This window comes from Rhododendron vialii, chromosome 10a (genome assembly GCF_030253575.1).
Source record: "Rhododendron vialii isolate Sample 1 chromosome 10a, ASM3025357v1".
NCBI lineage: Eukaryota > Viridiplantae > Streptophyta > Magnoliopsida > Ericales > Ericaceae > Rhododendron > Rhododendron vialii.
This window is the reverse complement of record NC_080566.1, coordinates 34,150,499-34,166,573: the sequence shown is the minus strand read 5'-3', so window position 1 is coordinate 34,166,573 and position 16,075 is coordinate 34,150,499. Positions and strand designations below refer to the sequence as shown.

Sequence of the window (16,075 nt, the reverse complement as noted above, 5' to 3'; positions counted from 1 at the left end):
ATTCACCACTGTTAGACACCGCCGCGTGGTGTCCAACGCCGAGAATGATTTTGTGCACCCTCTCTAAAAGAGAGTGAACATTACCCTTCCTCTCATTGGTCGAAATGGTGTAGGATCACAGAATTTGGGGTAGGGACCACAAAGATTTTGTTGTCCTTGCACCTATAAATGTAACGATTCTGTGATATCCCTATACCATTTCGACTAATAAGAAAAAGAATAATATTCACCCTCTTTTAGGGAAGGTGAACAAAATCAACAAAATCATTCTCCTTGGGTAGGTTTGGATCGATGTAGAGGCCAAGGCCATGATCCTTAAAAAAAAAACAGATAGAGCAAAGTGGCCAAAAAAAATAAAACCTCCAATGGAATCCAAAATAGTTGGAACAGTTTCCCACCAAGGCCGAATTTATCCAATCAGAAAGGAGATATAAAAGATTGAGCTGGGTAACCGGCGTTTTTTGCCCAACCGCTTGATCGATCAGGCGGCGTTTGGAAGCGTGGCCTCCCGACAAGCTTCACTGCTGGTGTCTCAGTTATCGCCTAACGGTTTGGTTGAGTGTTCGCGACAGTTTTTGGGTTTCACATCTACGGTTCGCATCTCCGGTGGTGTTGGCGTGCAGTGGCCTCGTTGTGCATCTTGGTGGTGGTGGCAGGTGGACGGCGTAGGTCTGAAATTGTATAGAAGATTAGGGTTAAGCTTACAATTTCTTGGCCTGGGATTAACCTACTTTGTTGGGTTAGTCCATTTTTTAGTTTATTGTTTAATCTGGACATTTTAGGCCCGCGGGTACTGGCATGTATCTTTCATCCTTTGATTGGAATCCTCTTCCCCTTTCTTCTATTAATAAAATTTTATTTTTGCCGATAAAAAAATTAATAAGCGAAAGAATGTTGCTAAATTGGTACAATAGAACCATAAAGAATGGTGAACTCATCCAATTACACTTTCTGAGACTAGGAAATGGGAAATCATACTCCAGTAAAAAAAATATATATAAAATAACGCCACAGAGGCCGCGGCGATCGCGGCACAAGAAGCTGAGTTTTTCTACCTAACAAAACTGTGCGAACCTTTTCTTCATGTGCAAAGGTGGCCGCCGTATTCTCTCTCGTATGAGAGAAATTCCATGGAACACCCCTGTAAGCTCCGGTAAAAGCATACTCATATGTAGCTATATCCTATATATATACACGAATCGTACTCTTAGTAGTAGTAATTGTTGTCGTTGTGGTTTACGGTATCCTTGCAGAGCATCGAGCGCACTGCCATTATGGATCGGGGTGGCTCAAGGTCTCTCTCTTGCAGTGCATTACCGATCAACTGTTGCATTTGTGATGCGAATGTGTCGTCTAATATCTGAAAACTCGATCAAGAATCCTCACATTAGTACTATTTGAAGAAGCAAAGAATAAATCGTTCAATCAGGGTAATAAAGAACCAACAGTAGAACAATTCATCTCATGTAAAGCCATGTAAAGCAACTCGCCACCATAGTATGCAACAGTAGAGAAACCCGCAAACTCAATTAACCTCATTCCGACAATGAACTAGTGCAATACTCAACCATGAACATGCAAATGTTCAATGAGCAATGTATCGCCCGTTTCTTGATGTGATTAGATGTAGGACATGCGATATGTGCGACAAGGACAATAATACAAAATTATTGTAGCCCTCAACAAAGCTTAATGGAGAAAACGTATTCATGTAGCTGACCACATTTGATTGGGACTTAAGGCTCAATTTAGTTGGTTGGTTGGTTACTACATGCCATGTGGCATGTCAAATGCACATTTATGTCTATCAAGTGACCAACTTCTTGGACACTTCACAACTACTCGAACTCCAATATGTAGAACTCTCTCCTCCTTCCCACATTCTCGGTCCTATTTGGGGATTCCAACCTTTTAAGGAACATGCAATTAATGTTTTTGAATTCAAACTTAGTTACTTAATCAATTTTTCCACTTTCAACTACCTGAACCCCAGTTGGCATCTCCTGGTCCTCCCCTTGCGGGAGGCCACGGTTCGAGCCCCGTCATGGGCATTTGGGGTTCAGGTATGGATAGCCTCTGAAACCCCCTGTGGACTAACTTACTAACCCCCTGCTAACCCCCGCTGATGTATACAATATTGGCACACAAAAAAGTACGCTTATAGCTATTTATAATGGATAGCTTGGGAGGTTATGTTGAGAGTCATCACCGACTCTCTGAAAGTCTCTGCAAATCCATCCCAACACGCTAAAACCGTCAGAAACAATGGAAAGCACTCTAGTTGGCCCCAGCATGAAAGTTTGTAAGACAAGGAATTACTTTCCTACAGAAGACCCAGGGTGCTTACCGAAACTGCAACTCGCGAACCCTTATAACAGGACTTGTTTTCGTTTCTATTCTCCAAAAACCTCAGCATGTCCTGTGACAAAGAGGAACAAATTACACACAAGATGTATGGAGAAAGTTATAAGTTTGTAAAATTGTTACAATTGCAACTTACCTGGCCCATCCGATCCCAAAAACCTCGGCAGATTATAATGAATATCTGTGTTTCAACGACGGTATGAAGGTGATCAATTGTCTTCATCAGGAGATCCTTCAAAGGCTGCATTCTATTTCTTATATCTGACTCTAGTACAGAATATTTTGACTCTTGGATTATCTTCTTCAATTTTGTTTCATTCTGCACCCTCGTCTATGTAACAGAAAAGAGACATGTCAGAAACTGATTTCCCAAACTGAATGACAATACCAAAGTAAACACCAAACCGAAGAAAAGAAAGGTCATTGGTTCCACTATAAAAGATGAATATTGGGCTCTTAACAGTAAATGTTTATGTATGAAGCGCCTTTATCATAGAGAGATACCTACATGCTACTTCTTAAAAGGATTTTTCCTTTATGTGTAAGACCACATATTGGCCAATCTTAGTTACAGTTTGTCTTTTCGGAAAATTGACCTCTAGAAGCAAAATTCATGCACAGAAAAATCAAAATGAGCGGTATATGATTGGAGAAGTGATACTAGTGCACTCGTATCTATCAGGCTCCAGTCAAGACATTGATGTTCGAAAGGCATGCATCCAAGCAGGTCCTGTTCAAATTCTAGGTGGTAACAATCCAGGTTTAGTTACTAATCTAAGCTACCTTGGAAACAATACCTATTCAACGAACACAAACCGTGCATGCAATAGTTATAGTGAATTATGCATGTAGATATTCTTCCATTTGATAAAAAGAAGGAATCGCATAGAGGAAATAAAAGTCCACTTACATAGAGTCTGGAATCTTTTTCAACTTGTTGAGAATGTCCTTGTGTCGAGGATAAAACTAAATTTATCGGGCATGGTATCTGATATTTCTCTCTTAAGAACAAGATATGAAAGCAAATTGAACTATTGTAGTAGTAGTCATTCTGCTATGCTATACACACTCTTCTAAGCATATTAATGTATGTGTCAAACACTCAACACCCATATGTACAGGGTCCGTGTCTGATGTAGAGACATGTTTAGTTGGACATTCTCTTTGCAAGCATATTCTACAGTTGGAATCTTCCCAGAAAAACTCATGTATTATGTATGAAAGGCCCCAAGCCACCTTGTAAATGCTATTTACGCAAGAAAATAAAACAGGTAGGCTATATTAATAATCTGTATCCCTGAATGAGAATAAGATGAATCAGACATACCAACACGTATCATTTGTACTACTGGTGATTGTCAACTCCAAATTATACACTTAGGTAACTTAAGTAGGGAAAACAAAATAGCCGATAAACTAGCAAATGTAAAAGTATTTTGAACTAAAGAACTTAAAAATAACGTATAATCAAAGAGGTAGTTCCGGACTGAAGAGTACCCACATTTTCAGCAAGTTTCTCCACAACTGCTTGAAGGTAATTTCTGAATTTGGTTCGAAGCATTACTGTTACTTCACTGAGATACTCTCCAGGGGCTGCATTTCCACCATCAATAGTACAAGAACCCCATGACTTCAACTGAGCTTCTATCTTGGGTCGCAGGACATCAAGCATCCATTTCAAAGAATTCAAAAGAATTCCAAGCTGAAAAATCAGGTGTAAATATTGTAGCCTGTAGCCTGTACAAAAATGCATAACCTTGCACAGTTGAGAGTAGCTCACCTCTTCAGGGACACTATACGGGCAAACAGTCCCTGTAGCGATTTTTTGTACGTATTTGATGCCAAATTTAATTGGTGATAGATTCTCCTTCAATGGGGATATAACTTCGGCGTACTGCTTGTCCAGAGTGTCCACGATGGCTTTTTCAACATCTGTGATAACCTTTAGATAGATACAGCACAAAATCACAAATTAGATTCTTAAAATTGTGTACCTGGAAGTATAGTGACAACAAAAGAAGGAAAATCTTTACTGGGATAGAACAAAGAGTTGAACTGGGAGTCACCTAGGTTGGTCAAGACTCAAGCCCTACTGTTGAAGTCATATTCCGTCTTAAATTTCATTCGTCTGCATTTCTCTCTAGGAGAAAATAGCTTAAGAAAAAGGAAAAGGAAAAAAGAAAAACTCATGGGACCAGAACAATCCCAAAAAATCCTCGCGCAACAGAATGCATGGGGTAGGTGGAGCTTCAGAATATATGTATGGGGCCTTGTTTGGAGTTGTAACCAAAAGTGGATCTTAGCTCAGGTTGAAGCCTTCTCCACCCAAAACATACAAGGTTAAAAATAGGAGAATGAAGAGCACATTTGTGACATACTTTCTCCAAAACAAATGTGTATTCTGGCCAGCGGCAAGTGATCACTTCATATTCACTCAACGTCTCCTTCAGCTGATCATACATATCATCAACAAAAGGAGTTGTGGAATGTTGTGTTTGATTATTGGACCACTTCACCTGGAAGTAAACGATTTTGAGTCAGTAATCCAGCATACTTACATGGAAGAAACGCTATTCAAAATTCATATTGTGACTGCTTTTTTCATGGGTCACTAGCCATTAAAATAGGCATTTAAAGAAGTATATTACGTAATCAATCACATAGCAGCTTTATCTCTTAACCTGAGCCACAGTTCAGTTTGGTCCATCTTTGAGAAAAAGAATAAGAGACAAAAGGGTAATGCTGGAAATAATGCCTTCAATTGATCGTCCAAGGGAACCATGTCACACTGGACCATGCAATTAAGACTTGTATCATGTACCTTATCAAGCTTGCATGATTCAAGCAAAGCAAGACGCTTATCTTGAATCCAGCGGGTTATATAAAAGTGGAACAGCTCTTTTGCATCAACTCCACCTTTGGTTGGACTGTCAGAAAGTTCGTTAGACCAAATTTATGGACAACATAGAAATAGAATAAGCATAATAATTACCTGATATTCCATAAAGCAAGATCCTTTTGGAAATCAGCTGCAGCAATGACTAGATCTGTTACAGAAGGTGAGGGCCCATTTGGTGGACATGCAATCAGGAATTCACGTAATCTTTTGCAGAGCTCCACGCTGTATATGGAGGACAGCAGACTAGGAAGTTCTATAAAACTGGAGAAGATCATTTAAAACAAGCAGATATTAGCCTCGAGAATCAATTACTCACATTTTGCATGAAAGAAAATTATGATTCAACAACACAAGCACAAAAGACAACCGCCAAATAACACATCAAAAAGACAAGGAATAAAATATATTAGGAAGACAAAAAATTAATAGGAAGGATTAATGCTGTGAACGTAGGAATATATTTTAGAGTTTTTAGCGTTCTTGTTATTTAATATTGTTGTAGGGGTAGTTTAGTCAGACAGTTAACTAGGGTTTTTCTATTTAATCACTTGTATCCTTTGAAATCATGTTATGCAATCATACGACATTCTTTTTCCTCTCATTCGCAAAACTAATCAAATGCTTCATATGTTATTGCTGGAAATAGGGTTAAATCTCACATAAAAAATGAGATTTGCTCTATCTCTACAAATGTGCCATTCAAATATCGAGGAAGTATCCTCTCTAGCATCCAGGCGTACCTCCAGGTCTCTCAATGTCTGATCTGACGTCTACAACTCTCCATTGAACCTCTTGACTCCTGGTCCGCTCCCTTCTAAAGGATGCGCGACCAATACATTAGGGAGCAAGACCAAATTTTATTCTTTGCGAGATATTTCAAGACCAAATCAGGGAGTCCAGCAGAAACAAATAAGGAAATCATCGCCTAAACAACTAATACTTTAGTCTCCAAAAAGCTAATAATCAGGGAGTCAAGCATTAAGAACTAAGGAAATCATCTTACCTGGGAAGCACATCCAGGTTGTGAATTTGTATGTCAGTATAAATTTCATTTTTCATACTGAAACAAAGAGATTTCATTTCCTGGTAAGCCGTGGAAAGAGCCACAGAATCCATCAACGCACTCCCAGTGTTGCTAGAAACAAACTCATCTGTTTCTAACAAGTGCATTCTGGACCTCTTTTTGGCTGCAACCTGGGCGGGCAAGAACAGTTCAGAGAGAAAATTAGAGGTATGATTTGCGAATGTAGAATCATGCAGTATTTAGTAGCAGATACCTGAAAATATCGGCAAAGTTTCAACTGTGCCTCAGAAGAGAGTATGTCATGCATAAGATTGTATAGCTTCAGAGCAGGTTCTAGAGCAGGTGCAGCCAATCCAGTTGCAGGCTTGAAAACATCCACCATCCCTGATTCTGATGATTCATCCAATGATTTGTAGTTCTCAAAAAGCAGAGCCAGAATATCCTCAATTCGATCATGAACTTCCCCCAGTATGCGATTCTGGCAAACAATACATGAGTTGGTCATAATTTAAAACTCAATCTGAGATAATATGCCAACCATGCAGCTTATTTTAATACTCCCTCCCCGTCACATATTGCAGGCCATGGATTCCATTTTGGGATGTCCATAATGTATGTCTATTTTGGAAAGTCATAAAAAATATAAAGATTGTAAGCTTCCAAAACTATGTCTTTTAAGTAGCTATAAACATACAAACGTGAGAGGGATAATGCTGTAATTAATGCCTTTCAATCTGAATTTTGATGCATTAATGATTAATCACATATCCCCTTACAATGTTGGAAATCCCCAAAGGAACCTTCAATATGGGGAGGAGTCATAAAAAAAAAAAAAGAAATGCAAGAAAGCAAGAAGCTTCCTAAACTAAATGACTGAAAAGATGAGGCACAGAGACATAATTTTCTGTTCAGAACAGTTCCCTCCAAATTATAAACCTGGAAAGCAAACACAAACTAATTCCCACCTCTTGATGACTCAATGCGCCCTTTACTCTGCCCTTCATAATGACAGGTGCTAGCAAATCATGCACCAAGGACAGACAGTCTGCAGTGGGTGTTGCCACATCCATTATATAAGAAAGGTATCTGCAAGACAATGTGAATTGTGACAAAAATGAAAAAAAAAAAAAAAAAACTCACAAGGTGAATTTACAATCGTGTACAACAATCCACTGTGTTTATGGGAACGAATTCAAACTCGATCCTCAAAAAGGATTTCCCAATCAAACTACAAGGAAAATATCCAACTACGTCAAAGTACCTTAGCCTAGTGTATGCATCTGAAACTCCATAGTAGGAAGCAAACTCAGTAACTAACCACTTCCATGAACCATGCAGCAATAAATTTCTTGGCTTAAAATCCTGAACTTTCATTGCAACCTCCAAAACCAAGTCGTATGCCACTGTTTCTGCAACAGAGCCACACTAAGGACAAAGGGGAATGAAGTTAGCAGCATGAAGTGACCTTGGAAGCCATAACATGTTGCTGGTACTGCATATAACGGCTATTGTCAGTTGTTGGCTTCATTAAGAGTTCATGATAGCCGGCTTCAGACTTTCATACGGACTTTCTGCTCAAAACTTCTTTTATTGGTCAGAAGTTAGAACTTGTGAGGAGGATGATCCAATTCACCAATTTTCATTAAATTCTCACATTCCAGCTAAAAGATAGTACTACTCAAAATCTGGGTTGTTAGCATTCCAAAAATATTCTCAGTTTAACAGTTCATCGACTATCAAAGTCCTGTTTTTACCTCCAAAAACTTTAAACTTGTCAATTTCCACCCAACCCTCAGCCATTCCCTTGCCTTTACCAGTTTGACTTATACTAAGAATGGCAACAACAGAAGCAATTTATAGAATTTGTAGGACTAAATCCAGAAATCTACAGCCTAAACTTTTGAAATCAAAGCCATGGGTCATTTTTCCATCAGGAAAGCCAAGAAACTTATACCATGTAGAAACTTAACAGCAAAATTCATACGGATGCTAAAAGCACCACAAATCCACTTGTGGGTTACTGTAGGGTAAGTTTCATTGAGGAATCCTCCTACAAAATTGTGAGTAAGCCATTGTATAGGAGTAGCAAAGGGAGATCAATCTTACACAAACATGATGCAGCAAACTTGTAGTTACAAATCTTGATTTCAAAGCATTGGCGATCTAATGCAGGTAACTTAAGACACAAGGTAAACAGATTAAAAGCCCTAGGGATGCCAATAAAGTGCCAAAAGATACTACACAAGCATCAGTATTACTTCACCATAGATCCTCTTGTGGGCTAACTTCAAGTTTCATATCCTTAGGAACTCTGCCATGAGAATTGTGAAGTAGACGAGAATGCAAGTAGCGGATAGTGGATCAATCCTACTCAAACTTAAAACCACTAAATATTACCATCAATTATCATATCATGCAAGTTGCCAAACTTGTAGTAGTAAATCCTAATATCTGTGCCTCCTTAGCGAGGCATTTAGTCACCAACCTTGTTGTCTCATGTTATCTGAGAAATTTCAGATATCCATCATATCATTAACTAAGTACGTAGGAACACCGTGTACCTTAGGATGATTACTCTCATCGAGACTGGTTGTGTAGCTTATGTACAATTGAATTCTTCCAACCAGTTCATGCTCTGGCTCCTGATATATGGACCACCACCGAAGCTTGTCGCCCTGAATTCAACCATCATATAAGTAAACATTTAGCCATACTTATCAATCTTCCTAACCCTGACAGTTAATTAGTGGGACCAGGGACAGGGACCATACAGGGTCTTCAGCAATGGCGGCCACCTGAGCTACGACACGACCACAATATTTTCCCTTTGAGTCGTGAACTTCTAAAATCAGATCATCTCCTAGACCATCTGGCAAGCTGTATCGTAAATGCAAATATATCAGTATAATTTGTGAACACTCCTGTACAAGCAACATTCTCCTGTTAGCAAGAATCATCTTTCAAGGAAAGAAATAAGAATAATTTTAAATAGAAAAGAACTTCTCAATCAGTCTTTTATAACTATTTTATTAATTGAGATGCAACTATAATCCTTTCTACCAAAATGTCTATAAAATTTTATGGTAACGAACATAAAAAAAAGAAAAAGAAAAAGAAAAAAAAGAAAGAAGGATGATTAGGTGGTCTTTTGTCTGTTTATTGGTGTTGGTATATTCTTTTGAGTCTTTTCTATCAGAATCTAAGTGGAAGAGTTAATAGTATTCAAGGTTATAACATGAAGCTAAAGGGATAATTGACAACATACAATACATGGGTTTCACCAGAGCCGGGCTGCATTCGAACAGCATCCTCTTCAGATGAACTTTTCAGCCTCAACAAACAAGAATATGTTTCTGGCAACAAGAACAACAGATTTTACGAAGTTGTTCACAAAAGCAAAGCAAATCAACAAAACATAACAAAATCAAGAAGGATGATTAGGTCATAAGAAGTTAAGCACTCAACGGTTTGTTTGGAACCTAGGTGAAGGAAAAGAGAGTTCTAATAATTATTTTCCGTCCTAGTTTTGTTTGGTTCTTAGTAGAAAAAACGAACAAGAAAAACTCGAAGGAAACCCAATGAAAAAACACTTTTCCTTGTGAAAAAACCTTTTTCTTCCTCTTTTCCTGTGCTACTAACATTGCCCATCATTTTTTTCCCTTCTCTTTAAAACTAAACAGAAGCAACTGTGTTTCTTTTCTTTCTTCCCCACAATGGGGAAAGAAAAAAAAAACTATTTCTGTAGAACTTCTCTTCCCTTTTCTTCCTCTTCCTTCCCCTTTCCCTTCCACAAGTTCCAAACACGTGATTTATTTGAGACGATCCAATCTAATTTTGGACTCCTATAGGACCAATGTGACTAGAGTATTATGAAATGCCTATATCAAAGTAAGAGACTAAAGCTGAAGAAAGTTTTTCGCAAACCTTGCACTTCTTCATAGGAGGATGAAGTGTTGCAGAAATTGATCACTCCGGATTTCAAAATCCCGGACACCTCCTGTACATACCTTGTGCCAGCATGCACATACGCCAAGCTCTGGCGTGAAAAAGAGCTGTTCGCAGGAATTTGTGGTGGCACACGAACTTGACGAAGAGCTCCCCATCCGGATGATAGAGTTGATTTTGCATTGGACATATGAAAACGAAGTGATTCCATTTTTTTTTCCATAGGAGGTTTCAGAGATGAAAAACTGCACCCTATGGGCAGATCTGACGCCAATTTTACTTTTCGAACTGCACAATGGCCGCAACTGCATCTTAGATGTTAAATCTCCACCCAAAGAAAGACAGTTATATTTAGAAGAACAATGTAGTACCTTGCACTTTCATTTTTCCAAAAGTTTTCTTCGGCCTTACAGCAGCTCCCTCACTGTTTAATTCTTTAGCTGGGTTGCTCAGTAGTTCTTCTTCTGGTTGTAGCACTACTTGTTGTAAACTGTGTTTATCAATAAAAAATAAAAGATACATTCGCGAGAAATATCTTCAAAGTTCAATTTAGAAGTATGGTACAAGATTGAAAAGCAATGTGCCGTGCATGCGACTCGGAAAAAGAACAATTAAGATTTGTATGCCAAAAGCAGCATTCTGCAATTCTGTACCAAAACAGAAACGAGGAAAAAAGAAGGTGACTAACTTACCCGAATGTATTTCGCAACAGCATACATTCATTCTCTAAAAACATGGGAGCTTCCTCACAACCTCTGGCCCATGAGTAAAGACATAGCCGGACGCATGCATCATAAGAAATCACAGCACACCACAGACCCAGTCCACTATATCCAATTCAAATGGCAAATAAGAACAGGTGATGCAAGCAACAAAAATTAATCAAAAAGTTAATTCAGCCATATTTAGCGTATCTAATGTGGTCAGTTAGGATGAGCAAAAGATTGCAAAATTTTTGGTTACTACATTTCATTTACCTCGCATGATATGTGGGGCGTTGAGCTGGTAAAGAACTGGAACATGTTGCAGCTTCTGCACCACCACCAGCACTATAAAGCATAATGAAGAAATAGTATTTATCATAGATTCTCCACATACAAATGAGAAGACATACTCAACAGGCTTGGAATGTCTGGCCTTTTTTGGACTTGTTTTCATCTGTACTGAATTTTTTAAGCTCACAGTCAACATTTTAGGGATTATGGATTTGTCTTTTTCAAAAATACTTCATACTTCTATTACTTTCCCAATCCCTTGCGTTGAGACAACTAAAACGTACAAATTTGGTGCATAAAACTATACAGAAAAGTCTTTAAAAAAAAGAAAAAGACGAAACTAAGCCGGACAAAGTTTAAGACATGCACAATTATCATTGATTCATTTCACTCACAGACCTACGAGATCGGTCATGAATTCTATTTGTGGTAGTATTGTGTACTGTAGTAGCTGCAGGAATGCTCCTGTTAGGGTTTGGTTCATCTGTTGTTGAAGAACAATATGAACTATCAGGGCAAGGTGCACCATTTGCAACAAAAGTTGGGATTTGATCAGCAGCTTGATTAATTTCCTCGGCAGAATAAGCACATGGAGGTGCACTCGGGATACCATCAAAAAGCACCTTATTCTGCAACCTTCTGCCATGAGAATCCTGAAACTGGTTCGAGTACAAGGAAAAAGTGGTGAGTACAAGGAAAAAGTGGCTAGTACAAGTAAGGGGAATAGGAGCATGGTATGCCATATGCCTTAACTTGGTACAAGCTATTAGAGATTGTAAAATAAGGACTTACTTCTTTCGAGCAATCAACATCCAAAAGAACATGAAATACTATTTCCAACTTGTTCATGCAAAATCCATTTCTAGGAGCGTAATCATCATTTTTTGCCATTTCCTTTGTGGAAACTCCACCTACTCTAGATTTTTAGGCTTTGTACGTTTGATTTTTCGAGGAGAAAAAAAAAACATTGATGATTGGTTTGCTCTTTGAAACAAAGGTATAACCTGTTTCAGAACATGCATGCCAAAATGTATTTCCCTAGGATAGTAGGAATCAGTAAATAAACTTGGAAGTTGGATGCAAAATAAACAAAACAATTAAATAATTGATTTGCCTTAATCATTTTTCTTATGAACCATTCAGATATCTTGCACGTTGACCAGAAATATCATAATCGAATGCCGTAATAAAACATTTAAGTTGATAAACTACCACTGAAACATTTCGCAGTGTGACTCACGTTGATTCAGATGACAGGAGAGTAGTGATTATTATTGGAATTGAGAGTGATTACCATAACATCTGACTACACCCAGAATCATCAGAAATATTATATTGCCTTAGAGAAAGCGCTCCAGAAAGTTCGGAAAGAGAGAGAATTGAAGCTAAATGTTAAGAACAGGTAAATGAATCTAAAAAGATACTACTACACATCAAATGACGTAAGGGTCCATTTGATTAGGAAGTCAACAACGATGGAAACTGAAAATGGTGGAAAGTGAAGTAAAAGAAAGGGAAAAGAAAATAATACTTATATAAGCATTTGATTAGGTTGAAACAGTCGCAGAAAAGTTTTGCAATATTTCCATAGTAGATTTTCTGATACCATGGAAATCACAAGAAAATACATGTACTTGCCTAAACAACCCCTACATATTAAAAACAACTTACGAGTAAGTCGTTGAAAAGATGAAGAAATTTCGAATTTTAAATTCCTACATAATTTCATCAGTCAGCCCAACAATCAGCCAAAACAATTATAAAGAAAAGAAGTTCCTCTACATATTTTTGATTCAAAGTTGACTATCTTTAGAGGAGATCCCAATCTCTTGAAGTATTTTCTGGAAGCTAGAGAGAGAGGCTTTCATCATCAAGAAAAATGTTATGTGTGGCTTTCCTTTCGTATAGATTGGTATAATAAAATAAGATACACCGCACTTGACATACAGATATATGACCGTTCTCCTATTTCACAGGGAAATTAAAATCTCCCCGCATATTATGTCAGACCAAAAGCTAGGTTCAAAAGAAGGCTTGAGAGGGTTGTACAAGAAACTTTACTTTCTAGAAATTTGGATTTTACTAGATTTTATGAGAAAGTATAGTAAAGTGACAGTTATATCAGTCAAGTTAAAGGTCTCAACCAGCCAAAATAAATTTAAAGAAAAGAAGTTCCTCTCCATAATTGTCATACTATGTTGAGCACCTTTAAAGGACATCCTAATCTCTTTTGAAAAACATCCTGGAAGCTAGAGAGAGGAGCTAGAGAGAGGCTTTCATTGTCAAGAAAATAAGGTATTCCACACCTGACATTCAGATATTGGAAGAAGAAGAAGAAGAAGCGAATAAGAACAGCTGGGGATAGGAGGGAAGAATTCAAAAAACTACAATGACCATTCCACTTTCACAGGGAAAGAAAAAGCTCTTTTTGGATATCGTGGGAAACCAAAAGCTAGGTTAGAAGGCTAAGAGGGGGGGGTTCAATAAATTTTACTTTCTAGCACCTTTTAGGATTCTCTTGCTAATCAAACCAAACCAAGCCTTGTGTCTCAATCAATTGGGGTTGACTACTAATCAAAATATCAAACATGGAAAAAGTTGAATTTCTTTCTCTTTTCTGCATTTTGCATCATTATCTTGCTAATCAAATATGCCCCCAAGGTAAAACAAATTTGCATCAATTATGGGAAGAAGCATGATAAACCATATCTAGTATCTACAAAATGAATCTGTACATATAACTGAATTAGGTATCCAGTTCATAATAGTCTAACCCAATTCCTGTCACAAAAACTTTTCAAAAACTTATGCATTGGATTCTAAAAATCATTAGTCATCAAAGAATAAATATACTAACCTGTTTGCCTTTTGTATTCTCATTTGGCTGCAAACGAACACTCTGATAGTGCACTCGAGAGCTAGTAACTGAATCCAATGAATCGCCATCTCCAATACCATGGCCTTGTTTCCGCACACTCACAGTTGCATAATTAGCATTTCTATTGACATAATTGGTATGCATTGGACCGACCCCAACTGGGACTTTATCATCTTGCGGTGAGGAATCAAGAGAGTATCGAGCACCATAAACCTCGTCATCATCAGAATCAGAACATGTATCCATATCCGATCCGGACCCACTGGCAATTGGGACCGCTTTTGACACCGGAATAATGCCCGATGGCAAATGCCCACTTTGGAACTTAGCCGTAGATGGCATTTTGTGACTGAGGCCGTATTTCCCAAAAACAGGATCAGAAAATGGACTGTCTCTCTTCTTGGCAAAACCCTCCTAATTGGATTTCAAAATTTCAAGCCCATGAATAAACTAACACTACCCTTGTGGCATCAAAATAACAACACTATCTGAAATACTAGAATCTAATGGTGAAATCAAGAATTCAAGCCAAAACTCACACTACCCTTTGGGCATCAAAACAACAACAATCATAGAAACAAAATACTACAGAAACACATGTGCCCGGAACCGTTTGATGCGTGGGATCCATGTTCACCATGTATGACCCAAGTGCATTGGGTTATTCCCTACATATTTGTCTCCGGATCTGCGTACGGACATTTGTGGCCATATCTAAACTCGACCCAACATGCTAAAATCAACTAGTGATGTCAAAAATGCCAGCCTATCAATAAATTCAATCTATCTGAAATGCTAAAATCTAATGGTGATGTAAAAAGTTCAAGCACGTCAATAAACTCATGCCCACGCCCACACCCACACTACCCTTTGGGCCGAACAGAAAACATCACATAAAATTCTAAAACTTAATTTATGATATGAAGCTCACCTTAACCCATCTACGGGCACCATTGTCACGAGCTTCAGCAAACATTGTCGATTAGGGTTTTGGTCTCTTCACCTAAAACCCTCAAAATGTAGAGAAAGAAAACCCGGATGAGTATCAAAACTTTTACAATACCAAACCAATGGGAAACAACCCATTTGATTATTGTTAAGCAATGTAAAGGAAAGGAAACAAAAAAAAAAAAAAAAAAAAGTAGATTCTTTGCAATGGATCCTCTCATTCAATTGGAAAGTTGGGTAACAAAATTCCATAAATATACAGGCAAAAAGGAAAGATAGTAGGAAACATTACTTACCTATGTGTGGAGAGAGAAAATCACTGTAAAAGACACAATGTAGTATCACAGTGAGAGAGAGAAACAGACTGGAAGTTGAACAGACTACACGTTGAACAGACTACTCTCTCTCTCCCTCTCTCTCTCTCTCTCTCTCTCTCTCTGAGTGTGCAACCTTAATTGTTTCTCTCTCTAAACATTTGCTGTTTTTAATGTTTGTGTTGTTTGTTTCCATATAAATGCGAGAATTCCCAGATGGGTAATGTTCCAAACGTGATTAGGCATGGAATTAAAGAGGAGATTTATTAGAGGCTTTTTGATTCACCGTTTACAAAAAAGAGACGTTGAAAGAACGATATGTACGGGAAATGGTTGGATAACGGCGGGATCTGCAGAGATAGACGGAGACGTGCGCTCAACGTGAAGGGTGACGTGGCAAAGCGAACGTTGATCTCATTCCACTCAACTTTTTCTCTAACTTTTAATATCGTCCTTACTTAAATTTTTTTCGCATTTTAATTTTGCACCAATTGTTGATTCTCGTCTCAACAAGACGAATCGAAAAAGTTCAAAATTTTTGTTTTTATCCAAATATTTTAAAAAATAACCACTTTTATGCATTAAAAAAAATCTATTTTTCTGTATTCTTATGGAGCCCACTTCCACATAAGCATGCGGCGGACCGAACGATAGATCCGTGCGATGAAAGTAGCATCTCTGAACTCCGTTAGTCCGTTAGCCTCTCTC

The 16,075-nt window shown here is 38.1% G+C and overlaps 1 protein-coding gene across 1 annotated transcript; it reads right to left on the bottom strand.

The window, feature by feature from the left end:
* Nucleotides 1-892: 892 nt before the first annotated feature.
* On the bottom strand, nt 893-15,598 carry LOC131302395 (uncharacterized). The gene is made up of 23 exons (XM_058328986.1): nt 15,350-15,598; nt 15,037-15,108; nt 14,085-14,519; nt 11,627-11,886; nt 11,210-11,281; nt 10,925-11,059; nt 10,604-10,722; nt 10,212-10,520; nt 9,553-9,640; nt 9,059-9,164; nt 8,849-8,962; nt 7,549-7,712; nt 7,253-7,373; nt 6,541-6,765; nt 6,267-6,457; nt 5,357-5,524; nt 5,186-5,291; nt 4,743-4,880; nt 4,145-4,306; nt 3,866-4,066; nt 2,501-2,695; nt 2,348-2,419; nt 893-1,360 (listed from the first exon to the last, which is right to left on the bottom strand). The coding sequence occupies exons 2-23, from the start codon at nt 15,079-15,081 to the stop codon at nt 1,208-1,210; spliced, it is 3,579 nt and encodes a 1,192-aa protein (XP_058184969.1). The 5' UTR covers nt 15,082-15,108; nt 15,350-15,598; the 3' UTR covers nt 893-1,207.
* Nucleotides 15,599-16,075: the final 477 nt, after the last annotated feature.